The sequence below is a fragment of the Pipistrellus kuhlii genome, unplaced genomic scaffold (assembly GCF_014108245.1).
Source record: "Pipistrellus kuhlii isolate mPipKuh1 unplaced genomic scaffold, mPipKuh1.p scaffold_m20_p_12, whole genome shotgun sequence".
NCBI lineage: Eukaryota > Metazoa > Chordata > Mammalia > Chiroptera > Vespertilionidae > Pipistrellus > Pipistrellus kuhlii.
In genome coordinates, this window is record NW_023425427.1 from 5920652 (window position 1) to 5934457 (window position 13806).

Genomic DNA, 13806 nt, shown 5'->3' on the forward strand with positions numbered 1-13806 from the left:
GTTGCTGCAAATGGTAAGAATTCCTTCTTTTTTATGTATTCTATTTTTATGTATTCTATACTACAGTATAATATTCTATTGCTATATGTACCATAGTTTTCTGATCCAGTCATCTGCTGATGGGCACCTAGGCTGTTTCCAAATCTTAGCTATTGTAAATTGTGCTGCTATGAATTTATGGGTATATATATCCTTTCTGATTGGTGTTTCTAGTTTCTTAGGATATATTCCTAGGAATGGGATTACTGGGTCAAATGAGAGTTCCAATTTTAGTTTTTTTAGGAAACTCCATACTGTTCTCCCACAGTGGCTTCACCAGTCTGCATTCCCACCAGCAGTGCACCAGTGTTCTTTTTCTCCGCATCCTCGCCAACACTTGTCCTTTGTTGATTTGTTGATGATAGCCATTCTGACAGGTGTGAGATGGTACCACATTATCGTTTTGATTTGCATCTCTCAAATAATTAGTGACTTAGAGCATGTTTTCATATGTCTCTTTGCCTTCCTTCTGTCTTCTTTTGAAACGATTCTATTTAGGTCTGTTGCCCATTTTTTTATTGGATCATTTATCTTCCTTTTATTAAGTTGTATAAGTTGTCTATAGATGTTGGAAATTAAACCTTTAACAGTGATAATATTTGCAAATATGTTCTCCCATACAGTGGACTTTCTTTTTGTTTTGTTGATGGTTTCTTTTGCTGTAAAAAGGCTTTTTATTTTAATGTAGTCCCATTTATTTTCTCTTTAGCTTCCATTACCCTAAGGGCAGTATCAATGAAGAAGCTCTTTGGGCATATGTCTGAGATTTTGATGTCTGTGAATTCCTCTAGTATTTTTATGGTTTCCCATCTTATGTTTAAGTTCTGTTTATTTGAGTTTATTTTTGTGTACAGTGTAAGTTAGTGATCTAGTTTCATTTTTTTGGCATGTATCTGTCCAATTTTTCCAACACCATTTATTGAAGAGACTGTCTTGACTCTATTGTATGTTCATGCCTTCTTTGTCAAATATTAATTGAGCATAGTGGTTTGGGTCGATATCTGGATTTCTATTCTATTCCATTGATCTATATGTCTGTTCTTGTGCCAGTACCATGCTGTTTTGAGAACAGTGGCTTTGTAATACTGCTTGAAATCTGCTATTGAGATCCCTCCTACTTTATTCTTCTTTCTCAGGATTGCTGTGGCTATTCAGGGTCTTTTTTTATTCCAGATGAATTTTTGGAGAGTTCTTTCTAGGTCTGTGAAATATGCCATTGGTATTTTTATAGGGAATGCATTGAATCTATAGATTGCTTTGGGTAGCATGAACATTTTAATGATGTTGATACTACCAATCCATGAACATGGTATGTTCTTCCATTTGTTTATGCCTTCCTCTATCTCTTTTTTCAGTGTCCTGTATTTCTCCACATATAGGTCTTTTACCTCCTTAGTTAAGTTTATTCCTACATATCTTAATTTTTTTTTTTTGTATAATGGTGAATGGGGTTGCTTTTTTATTCTCTCTTTCTGTAAGCTCACTATTGGTGTATAGAAATGCCATAGATTTCCTGGTGTTAATTTTGTATCCTGCTACATTGCCGAATTCATTTATTAAGTCTGTTAGTTTTTTATGGAGTTTTCAGATTTTTTATGTACAATATCATGTCATCTACAGATAAAGACATCTTTACTTCTTCTTTTCCAATTTGGATGCCTTTTATTTCTTCTTGTCTAACTGCATTCATTATCTTATTAATAATGCTCTCTTTTATTAGTAAATTTTGATTAGCAAGTGCTAGATCAATTTTACTACTGATTTCTACAACTTGGGAGGCCTAAGATATATAATAATATACAGTTTGGTTATCTGTTATTAGAGGATATTTTTTGGAAACTCATTTTTTGAGTTCATAATCTCAAGCTTTAACCTAAGAATATAAAGAATTTAGCTACATTATTTCTCTACACAATCTTATCTAAAATAATAGATTTTCTTTTCATCTTTATAGGCTTTTTGAAAGCAAGGAATCCAAACTACTTGTTACTTATATAAGAAGAAATGTATTACTCTCCAGCAATGATATAAAATGTTATAACACTGAGATGAAGGTCCCCTTAGGAGATCACGACTGATCACGGGACCCACTTTGCCATACTGTGTGGTTGATGTTGCTTAGCCCCCATACACAATAATTAATGAAAGCATGCTTCATGCTGTCATCCTTTGTAGATACAGATACATACTATCACATACATACTCTCTGCACACATCATCACTTTCCTACAAACGCCATACCGGTTCCAGCACTGACTATCCTTCATGGACATCCTGCTTTCCCAAATGAAGAAAGAAAGCAAAGCTTTCCAAGGTTTAGTGTGCACAAGAATTCCTGGAGAACTTGTTAAAATACAGATTCCTAAAAATAATAATAATAATAATAATAATAATAATAATAAAATACAGATTCCTGAAATCTACCACCATGAAGTCCAACTCAGTAGTTCTTGGAGGGACCCCCAAATTTGCATTTATGATGCCCCCAAATGATGCTGATGCTGCAGATCTGTGAACTCTGATTTGAAGAGCCTGGTGTAAATAATTAAATTATGGAGGTATGGGATGCAAAATTATAAGACCTTACATGAACTCTGGGAGTGGGGAGAGTGAAACAAGGAAATACTTAAATTATATTAGTAATAGAGAAATATCTGGTTCATGTTGGTATTTTCAGATTGATTCTACCTGCAGTACATTTCTTTTCCAATCTATAATATCAGAGGCTCTTTCCTGGGCTATTAGATTTTCTATATATGTATTTCATATATAGCATAGATATATCAGATACTATACATCATGCTTTGTATCATCACATCAGACTATATTTTCTATGCAAATGAAGCTAAAGTTTTTTTTAAAAAATTAATACCTATATCCATTAGTGGCTTTTTGTATTTATGAAGCCTTGTGAGATTTCAGTGACACTTGTAATTTTGCTAATGTCATTCAAGCATATTTTGATATTTTAACTAATAATTATCTCACAATCACAGTAAAATATACATTTGTTATAAAGCACTACTGATTTCCAATTACCTATATCCACAAAGGGACACTTGAGTTCTTGACAAGGCACTGGACAATTTTATGTTATAGGATGTCATTTGTGTCTAAAAGTTCTCATTTGACTTGCCATGCTCCTCGACAGTCCATAATATAGCATTTGTCGTGAGTCCCACCCATATTATTGTCATTATGGGCATCAAGCTTTCACCCCAATCTTTTCATCTCTTTTTTTGACTGCCAGATGCAAAAAGTAATATGTTTACCCAACTTTATACATAAATATAAGACTTATTACTACATAATCAGCAAGAAGAGTGACATTTAAGGCTATGGTGATGCCCAAACTCTAGTCTGTTTGAGGAATAAAGTTAGAAATAAAAACATTTGAAAGAATTTAATATGTGTTATATGTGTTGAATATATCAGGAAGGCAGGCAGGTGAGCAGTTAGGAGGCAGCAGTCCTGGATTGTGAGAGGAATCCCAGATTGGAGAGGGTGCAGACTGGGCTGAGGGACACACCCCCAAGCACAAATTTCATACACCAGGACATATTGGTTAAAGTATAATATGCTAATGATATGCTAAGGCCACTTAACTGCTCACTATGACATGCACTGACCGCCAGGGGGCAAACGCTCCAACTGGTAGGTTAACTTGCTGCTAGGTTCCAGCAGATCAGGACTGAGCAAAACTGGCCGGACATGCCCTGGAGCCCTCCTGTGGTCCCTTCTCAGCCCCAACAGTGCACAGGTGGGCTCCCTCCGCCTGGCCTGCACCCTTTCACAATCCGGGACCCCTCGGGGGAGGAGAGCCAGTTTCAGTCCAATCCCACTAGCCAAGCCAAGGGACCCCCACTGGTGTACAAATTCATGCACTAGGCCTCTAGTTTAAAATAATGTGTAATAGTCTAGGATTTGGAAACAGCCTACGTGCCCATCAGCAGATGATTGGATCAAAAAACTATGGTACATCTACACAATGGAATACTATGCTGCCATAAAAAAGAAGGAATTCTCATCATTTGCAGCAATCTGGATAGAATTGGAGAACATAATGCTGAGTGAAATAAGCCAGTTAATGAAAGAGAAACACCACATGACCTCACTCATTTATGGATAATAAAGAACATTATAAACTGATGAACCAAAAGATAGATATAGAGACAGTAAAGCAACAAGCAGACTGTCAAATTACAGCAGGGAGGTAGGGAGATCTGGGGGAGATAAAAGATCAACCGAAGGACTTGTATACATGCATATAAGTACAACCAATGGACACAAAACTCTGGGGAGGGAGGGTATTTATGGGAGGGGAAGGCAATGTTGAAATATGTACACAGATAACAATTAAATTTAAAAAACAAACAAACAAACAAACAAATAAATAAATAAATAAATAAATAAAATAATGTGTAATAGTGAAATAACTGTTATTCAAAGGCAGAAAGTGTATAGCAAGTCCTAAGAATTTTTCTGGAGAGACAGAGAATTAAAGCAGACAAATAATTAAAAACTGAACGAGGTGTGCCAAAACCGGTTTGGCTCAGTGGATAGATTGTCGGCCTGCAGACTAAAAGGTCCCAGATTCGATTCCGGTCAAGGGCATGTACCTTGGTTGCAGGCACATCCCCAATAGGGAGTGTGCACGAGGCAGCTGATCAATGATTCTCTCTCATCAATGTTTCTAACTCTCTATCCCTCTCTCTTCCTCTCTGTACAAACTCAATAAAATATATATTTTTTAAAAATCTGAACTAGGTGTAAAAGGATTAAACCAGGATTAAGTATTTAGGAACTTCTCAGTGCCTTATTCCCACCCCCACCCCACCCCCAGTGATTTTTATCTTACTAACTGTTACTAGGGTAAACTATTTATCAGGTATTTTCATACCTTATTTCATTTGTCCTTTTGCTGCCAGGAAGAAAATCCCACAACAGTATTCTCAAACTGGATTCATTCCAGTTACCAGTTTTACCATTTTCTTTTTATGGAAGACACTAGGATCTCTTCTTTAGAGATTTCTGAAGCCCTAGGAAATACTAATCTGCAGCCAGGATTCAAAAGCATTGACAATAGGGAGAGAGAGCCACAAAGAACAGAATTGACCAAGAGACTTAATGGAAACTGAACTGGAAAAGAAAGGCAAGACCTATCTTCAGAGAGATAACAAACATTTCCAAAGTTGGACTGCAATGGCTCCAAGAACAAGCATGACCCTCTGTAACTAGCCTGTCCCTATGGAATCTGCCTTCACCAATTCAAGTGAGCTCACACATTAAACCTCAATAAAATGTAAACTCATGGGTAAAACTGTACCTGACACTTTTTTTTCTTCCTTTTGTGCTCCAACACTTATTATGGAAACTATCACTATCTGATTTGATTAACAATAAATAGAACATGTTTCTACCATGTATAAACATGGACAGTATTTTACTTATTTGAACATTTTGTCAGTAGTGTATAGCATAGTACCTGGCCTATGATACTACTATATACATGGTAGGCACCAACATATACATATTACCTTAATATGAATATTTTTCTTAGTACAAACATTAGCATTGAGCAGCATGATACTCAAGAATGTAAGTGTGTGGATTCCTGAGTCAGACAAGAAACAAATTTCAACCTTCCCTTCCACTTACAGCATAGTTTCCCCATCTGTAAAATTTGATCATCATAGTACCATATCCAAGATGATTATAATTAGGGAACTAATAGTAAATGGCATAATACATTTAGAGAGATAATAAAGTGGAACAAAGTAAATATTAAGCTTTATGGAGAAATCATCACAGTTAGACATATATTGTCATTAATTGCAACTATAAGTGCAACTACATAGCACATGGGGAAGTAGATTCAGTATCCCCTCTGCCTGTCACAGTATCTGGCAAATGAATGAGAGAGATTAATAAATGTTGAGTTGCATGTTTAAAAATTCACACTTTAATTAGGACAGTAAATAAATGAAGTTTTAATTTACCTTTACCCCCCTTTAGCTGAGATCACCATTCAAACCAAGGAAATACTGACAACATTTATCATAGTATATGTCCTTTATGAAATATGCTGACTTACATACATTGTAGGATTTGGAGGGTTTAAGAGAATGATTTCTATATCACTCTTCTCTAAAAGCTAAGTAAATGTGATATAGGACCATATTTCTTCACAAACACAGGGTTTCTTCAGGGTGTAATGTCAAAATACAAATACATTAGAGTTCCTGGGAAGACAGTTGTGAATTCCAAAAAGCCTTCTCAGTGCAGTCTTCATGTCATTGTTCCTGAGGCTGTAAATGAAGGGGTTGAGCATGGGGGTCACCACTGTGTAAAATACAGCTGCAACTTTGTCCTTCCCCCCTGAGTGTGATGAAGGTGGGCACAGATAGACACCGATTGCTGTACCATAGAACAAGAAGACCACAGTGAGGTGGGACCCACAAGTGGAGAAAGCCTTTTGCCTGCCAGAGGCAGATGGGACCCTAAGGACAGAGGAGATGATGTGTGAATATGACAGGATAATCAGGAAGAGAGGGCCAGTAAGTATCATGGAGGCCACAATGAACAAGGCTACCTGGTTGGTGCTAATGTCTGAGCAAGAGAGCTGCAGCAGAGGGACCACGTCACAAAAGAAGTGGTGGATGGTGTTGCCTGCACAGAAAGAAAGCCTAGCCATGAGCAGGGTGTGTAAGAGGGCAGCGAGGATGGTGAGAACCCAGCATGCTATGAGAAAAAGCACACACACAAAAGGACTCATGAGTGTGGAGTAGTGCAGAGGCTTGCAGATGGCCACATAGCGATCATAAGCCATCACCCCCAAGAGGAAGTCATCCAGTGCCCCAAATATCATGAAAAACTGCATCTGGGCCAAGCAACCCCCATATGATATGGTCTGACTATGTGTCTGGATGTTCACCAGCATCTTGGGGATTGTGGTAGAAGAAAAGCAGGCATCGGCAAATGAGAGGTTGGCCAGGAAGAAGTACATCGGGGTGTGTAGGTGAGGGTCAAAGCTGATGGCCAGAATGATGAGCAGGTTCCCCAAAACAGTGACCAGGTACATGCCCAGGAAGATGCCAAATAGGAGAGGCTGCTGCGCTGGGCTCTCAGAGAGACCCAAGAGGAGGAATTCAGTGACACTGGACTGGTTAATTCTGTCCATGCCACCACTCATTCTAAGAAGAGAAAAGAGATACAGGAAACTTGCAGAAAAAGTAACACTTGTGGTCCTCAATGATATAGTCATATTTTAGTTAGTAGATTAGACTACAAAGGTCCCTAGACCTTCCCTCCTGGATCTCCCCTAATTCTTTCCTATTCTTCAATTTAGCTGGTAAAAGAGAGCAAGTAGGCAAAGAGATTAAAACACAAAAGCAAAGTGGTAGGTATTGGTTGGAGATGTGAGTTCCAGGTTACTTCCATGCATGCTATATAGCACATGGGCATTAAGAACTGCCATTTGCTGAACCGAAAGCACAATACATTGCAGTATCTAACCAACTGCTCTGTGTAGTGCATGCTTTTGTTATCTGACAGCACAGATATTTACACAAGGCTCAATGATATTAAATCACAAAGAGGAAATAACAGCATTTCCCACATCCTTAAATGCCCTGCATCACAGCCACCTCTGAGCTGAACCTCTTCCTCTGCAGAAGGCAGATCTAGGTGACTCGGTTCCCACTGCTCACCTCAGGATGTCTGGGACAGTGCACAGGGATGCTGACTGCGATCTTTGAGTGTCTCTGAGGGAAAACACAACCCTTCCTGTTTCTTTTTTGCAGCATTCACCATACTGCTCTGGCCCAAACAGCATGCACCCCCAAAGGAGCCCACCCTGTTCCTGGGTTCTCCCTTTGGTCTCAGAAGACCATGCTTCAAGCACACAGGGCTCTTCTTAGCCGACAGCAGTTGAGAAGTTTGAAAGGAGCCAATGAGGCTAGTTTCATTGAGCCAGCTGAAGAGCAGCAACCCTGACTGCAGTGATGGGTGTTAGACATCCTTTGCTCACCTTGTCACGGGAGTATTTCTAGGTTCAGGGCCTCTGGAGTATGATTCCCTTGGCTGATCCTTAGAGACAGACATGAAGTAATTGTCTAGCCTCATACTCTGGCTCCCTAGGCCAGGCTCACCAAGGAGCATGGGAGGAGTGCAGAGCATACTGGGGAGTGGTGGTGGGGGGGGGAGTTTGTATTTGATCAGTTTTGTGCCCAGGGATGAGAGTGTCTTTGATCTCAGGGTAGTGGTTGCTTAGGGTATCTCCTCGGAAAGCTGGAAACTAGGGCATAAGGAGGTCAGGATAGGAGGTAGAACATAGCAAACTTTGACTCCAAACCTGGCCAAAAGGTTTTCTGGCCCCACTACCTTGAGGGAGAGGGAGTTGTTTGACTTCTCTGAGCCTCTAGATTTCAAGTTGTTGCTAAAAGGGTCATTAGCTTAGGCTGCTGGTTCCTATCTACCAAAACAGTCCTTCAGAAACTAAGGTAAACAAAATAATCTCGGAGAAACCCATGAGGGAAAGGAACATAGTTATGAGCTGGAATAGAATGTGGGGCAGAAAGCTAGGTTGAGAAACACTTAAATAAAAAGATAAACATTTTTAGGAAATAATATAAGATATATGGAAATGGAAAATGGTCAAATATGTTGATAAAAATTTTGGTTTTCTTGAATAGTTAAACTAAAAAAAAAATGAGAGTATATCCATTAAATCGGAGTTAAAACTCCTATAAAGCATTATCAAAAGATAATCAACCTACCATGGCCATTTTTTCTCAATGGTTAGACTGTCTTCCCACAGACCAAAAGGTCTTGGATTTGATTCCTGGTCAAGGGCACATACTTCAGTTGTGGATTTGATCCCCTGCCCCAGTTTGGGTGTCTATAGGAGGCAGCCAACCAATGTGTCTCTCTCATGTCGGTGTTTCTTTCTCTTTCTTTCTCTCTCTCTCTCTCTCTCTCTCTCTCTCTCTCTCTCTCTCTCTCTCTCTCTCTCTCTCTCTCTCTTTCTCTCTCTCTCTCTCGTCCTGTGCCTTTCTCCCCCCCTTCCATTCTGTCTGAAAAGTCAATGGTAAAAATATCCTCAGGTGTGGATTTAAAAAAAAAAATAATAATGACAGCCCAACTGGTGTGGCTCAGTGGTTGAGTGTCAACCTATGAACCAGGAGGTCATGGTTTGATTCCCAGTCAGGGCATTCAGTCCCCAGCAGGGAGTGGGCAGGCAGCAGCCAATCAATGATTCTCTCTCATCATGGATGTTTCTATCTTTCTCTCTCTCTCCCCCTCTCTCTTCCTCTCTGAAATCAATAAAAATATATTTTTAAAAGAATAAAGAATGTGTAGGAATGACCAATAGGTACATGAAAATGTGCTCAACATCATTAGAAATTGGGGAAGTATTCATTAAAACTACAAGATAACACTCCATATGCTCTAGAATGACAAAAAAAATTTTAACTCAAAGATTTCTATTGTGAGAGAATATTTGTTTTCTGGTTTATTTACTTGAGAAAATTAAAGTCCAAAGAGGATAAACAAACCTCATAAAGTCACAGAGCAATCATTTAGAGTATGAGGACTGGGACTGAGCATGAACCAAGCTTTTCCCACAATGAATACCTTAGAGACTGGTATTCCCAGATGTCTCTGAAACTTCCCTCAGAGAGCTCTGGGGATTGTGCTAGAAGCTGCATGTTTTCCTGGGATCCTAGTCAGGCTGGCTGACTCGGGATCTAGGGTACCCTCCTCTCATTTCTTCTGTAGAGTAGATTGGGCTTTCATATACCAGGGGTCCCTCCTGCCTTAAACATAGGGGAAGATGCTCTTTCCATTTGGTCAACAAATATGACTTCTTCATTCTTGACAAGTGAGAACTGAGAACAGAATAATCAAACATCTACCTTAACATGAAGAAATAAGCAGCTCTTCTTGGCCCAACTCAGGACTGACAGTAAGTCATTGGCCAGATGTCAAGAGAAGCAGAATGGTCCACTGTAAATTGTTTCAGGAATCCTGTTTTTGGTAACAAGTGTAGTGTTGAATTTGGACAGACTGCAGCAGCTCTTTGAGGTCTGTTTATTTGTTCATAAAATAAGACAGTTGTATTAGATGGCTTAATGTCCTTTAAGTTCCTAAAGGGTGGGGTGGTTAGGTAGCTTTGATCCAAAGGACTATTGTCCCAGCTTATTAATTTAATCCTTTGTTCCCTGAAACCACCATTTCTTAAACTCCATATACCCCTCAGAGGGACTTGACATGTGAATGGAGCATATCAGATCATGTTTGCTGTTTTCAAATATACAAAAGCAAGAGAATTGGTGAACATTTCTCAGCATTGGGAAGGGGCACATGAAGATATGCTCACATTAAATCTGAATTCCAAGCATTAATTTCTTGTGCATCTTTTTAAATTAAAATAAAATAATATTTAGTTTGAATGTAAGATATAAACAAACCATGAATTCAGTATTTGTGAAAATACACAATTGATTACTTTGAACAACCACAATACGTTTTTTAAAATATGTTTTTATTTACTTCAGAGGGAGAATGGGACCAAGATAGAGAGATAGAAACATCAATACTGAGAGAGAATAATTGATCAACTGCCCTTTACATGACCCCTGCTGGGAATAGAGACCGAAACCTAGGCATGTGCCCTGACAGGGAATCAAACCTTGATCAGGAGGAGATCAGGAGAACATTCATGGGTCAACATTCAACTCCTGAGCCACACCAGCTAGGGGCATTTTTTTTTTCATTTTCACAAACAATTTGAACACCTTCTATGTACCAGAATATAAGCAACCGAAGATCTTCTTTAAGAGTCATCTGTTTTATTAACTATCTCTGTAAATAAAAGGCAATGCTGGTAGCTAAACAATAATACCATACAGTTTCACTGTAGCTTAAAATGTCATTTTACTGTCTACCCATCCATTGATTTATTCAATAGAAAATTACCAAGTACATACTAAGAAGAAACAAGATGAATAAAAATGAGTCCCTGGCACTGAGGACCACACAGTCTAATGGAGATAAGTAATTATAAGGCGATATATCAAGTGTTCTACTAGAGACCCATATACAGGACTGGGGTAGCACAGAAGATAAAGCAATGAACTCCAACATCTCCAGGAGGAGACATTCAGGGAGATGGAATAGCTAAGCATCAAAGGCATGCAGGAAAAACATGATGAGTTGCTTGAGGACAGTGAATGATTCATGGGCAAGAATGTGGAGTGGCATGGCATGCGGGGCAAATGTCATTGGACAGAAAGATGGGGAAGGAATCGTGAAGGGCTGATTATGTCATGATAAGAAATAGCATCGACATTTTCCTGATATGAGGCAATAAGGAACCTCACAACAGACTGATATGCTTTTAGTGAATAATGAGTTTCCTAAAGGTTAAGTTACCCTTGAGCAAGAAAAGTAAAAATTGTAATAAATGTTCATTTATTCAAATTTTTACTATAAAAGTGATACAGTTGGATACATATAAAAATAATATGTCACTGTATTTCCTGCTATTTGCTAAGCTCCTAAGTCTAGATCCAGTTGCATTTGGGGACAGAGGAGAGAGAGAGAGACAGTAGAAAGGAAAGAGTCTGGGCCTTTCATGTAAAAATCATGATTTGAGGCCTTAAGTTTTACAAGTATAGAAACTGGATCTTATCCAAACATTGGACAGAAGTGGACTGATTTACATCAATTCACACTCACATAAAATAAGCCAATATTACAAAATATCCCCATTTGCCATGAACTGGAACTGCCCGATTGAATGAGTATTTCAATTCTCTAAGGTGATGGATATGTTAATTAACTTGATTGTGATTATCATTTCACAATGTATCTGTAATTATGCACTAAACGTATTAAAACATCACATTGTACCCGTTAAATATATGCAACTTTTATTTTCAGCTATAGCTCGATAAAATTGGAATGAATGAATTTGCTGATGGTTCATTTTCTCCTTATTAAACACTAGAGGCCCAATGCACAAAATTCGTGCAAGAGTAGGTCCTTGCGGTCCCACCCCTTGCCCACCGGTCATTCTGGAAGGTTATTCCAGAAGGTTGTTCCACCATCCAGTCTAATTAGCATGTTAGCTCTTTATTTATATAGGATATTCAGGAAGCTAAGCTAGAGTTAGAATGTGGTTTGGTGAACACTGAAAAGCAGCATAGCAGATCAGAAAACTTAGGCTTTTGATTCAGACAATTTAACTTCAATTCCTAAATGTGTGGTTTTGCAAGTTTCTTAACCCCTCGGAATGCAAATGTATTCTTAATAACTTAATTCTCAGTTTCTTAATAAAGATAATCATAGCATCTTTGCACAGAGTTATCACTTAAGATAATCTAGTGGCCAGTACATGGCTCTTGCTCAGCAAGTGTTGTTATTATTACTCTGACTTTTTCATTAACTCAGAGCAATGAATATAGATTGGTTAAACCTAAAATCCAATATTTAGTTATGAGATTAGTTATGAGATTCCTGATGTATCCGCAATATGGTTGCTACGGAAAATAAAGATATCTGAGTCTCAGATCAAAACATCCTCTTCTCTGAATAGGGCTGGAAACAAATAGGTAGTTTGGGGGATGAACTAAGAATTTGACACCTTTATATAGCTTTGCAATATATCAATCTAGTATCTAAATATAAGAAAGTCCTGTGAGAGCAAAGGAGTCAGAAGCAAGAAGAGTCTATTAGATTTTTAAATACAGATGAAGAGGTTCCAAGTGTGTGGAAAAGTCAGATGAGTGAGACCATCATTGTTGTCAGAGAAAAAGCACAATGATTCCCAGCCTTGTCAAAGGAAATGGGCAATATTTTATGCACTTCTAACAGCCTTTTCTTCGGAAAAGTTGGAAAGATTTGAAAGGGCCTACATGGACTGGGCTATGGGGATGACAAATTCCTGCTCCCTCACTTGTTCTTTCCTTTACACATTTGATTCTTGTTCTCCTACTCACTTGTCAGAGCTGCCATTTAGAGAGTACAACCTGGTCAACTCGACAGAACTCCCCCAGTCTCCAAGCCTTCTGGATGGTCACTTGGATTAATTCAATGAATCAATCACATCCTTCATACTTTAAAAAGAATTTTTTCATTACAAAGATAATACGCTCTGGTATCGTTAAAACTGAGTAATGCAGAAGGTGGCACCCACAACCTTCTGACACATACTCACTTCTCAAAACAAAATACTATTGACCTCTACACGGTTTTTATTTCAGTGTCCTTACACATATACCAACAATTACGTTTTAATTTTACAAAAATGAAATTATGAATATGCATGCTATTCTGAAATGTCACCTTTTTAAAAATGTATTTAAAATAAATTATACAGTTGTTTTACTTATAATTATATAAGTAAATTATTTTAATTAGTTATAACTAAGCAAAATGTTATTTACTTAATAATTATTCAGGGAAGTTATAATTATTCAGTGTGCTGATAGGATGGGTGCCATTCAGAGCACCTTCCATCCTCCCTGCCATGTTTCATGGAGACAGCTGACATCATTTGAAGGAGCCTTGGATATCTGGTCAAGTGCTGACACCAATCTATAACTTTATAAATCATCTGATCCAAATGGTCTTTTCTAATGTGCATAGTTATAAATTCAAGCTCTCTCAAACAGAATTGTCTAAAACATGGAACTTTTCTAGTGGATCAAAAATTTTTAACACATCTATATTTTACCTTTTGCTACTTATACTTAATACAAT

At 38.1% G+C, this 13806-nt stretch overlaps 1 protein-coding gene across 1 annotated transcript; it reads right to left on the bottom strand.

Moving 5' to 3' along the window:
- Nucleotides 1–6256: 6256 nt before the first annotated feature.
- On the bottom strand, nt 6257–7234 carry LOC118716674 (olfactory receptor 1N2-like). The gene has a single exon (XM_036434234.1). It carries the CDS (start codon nt 7229–7231, stop codon nt 6257–6259), a length of 975 nt encoding a protein of 324 aa, XP_036290127.1. The 5' UTR covers nt 7232–7234.
- Nucleotides 7235–13806: the final 6572 nt, after the last annotated feature.

Bases quoted from the DNA above. Each gene is read 5' to 3' on its own strand.
- LOC118716674 (XM_036434234.1), bottom strand. From the start codon at position 7,231: ATGAGTGGTGGCATGGACAGAATTAACCAGTCCAGTGTCACTGAATTC.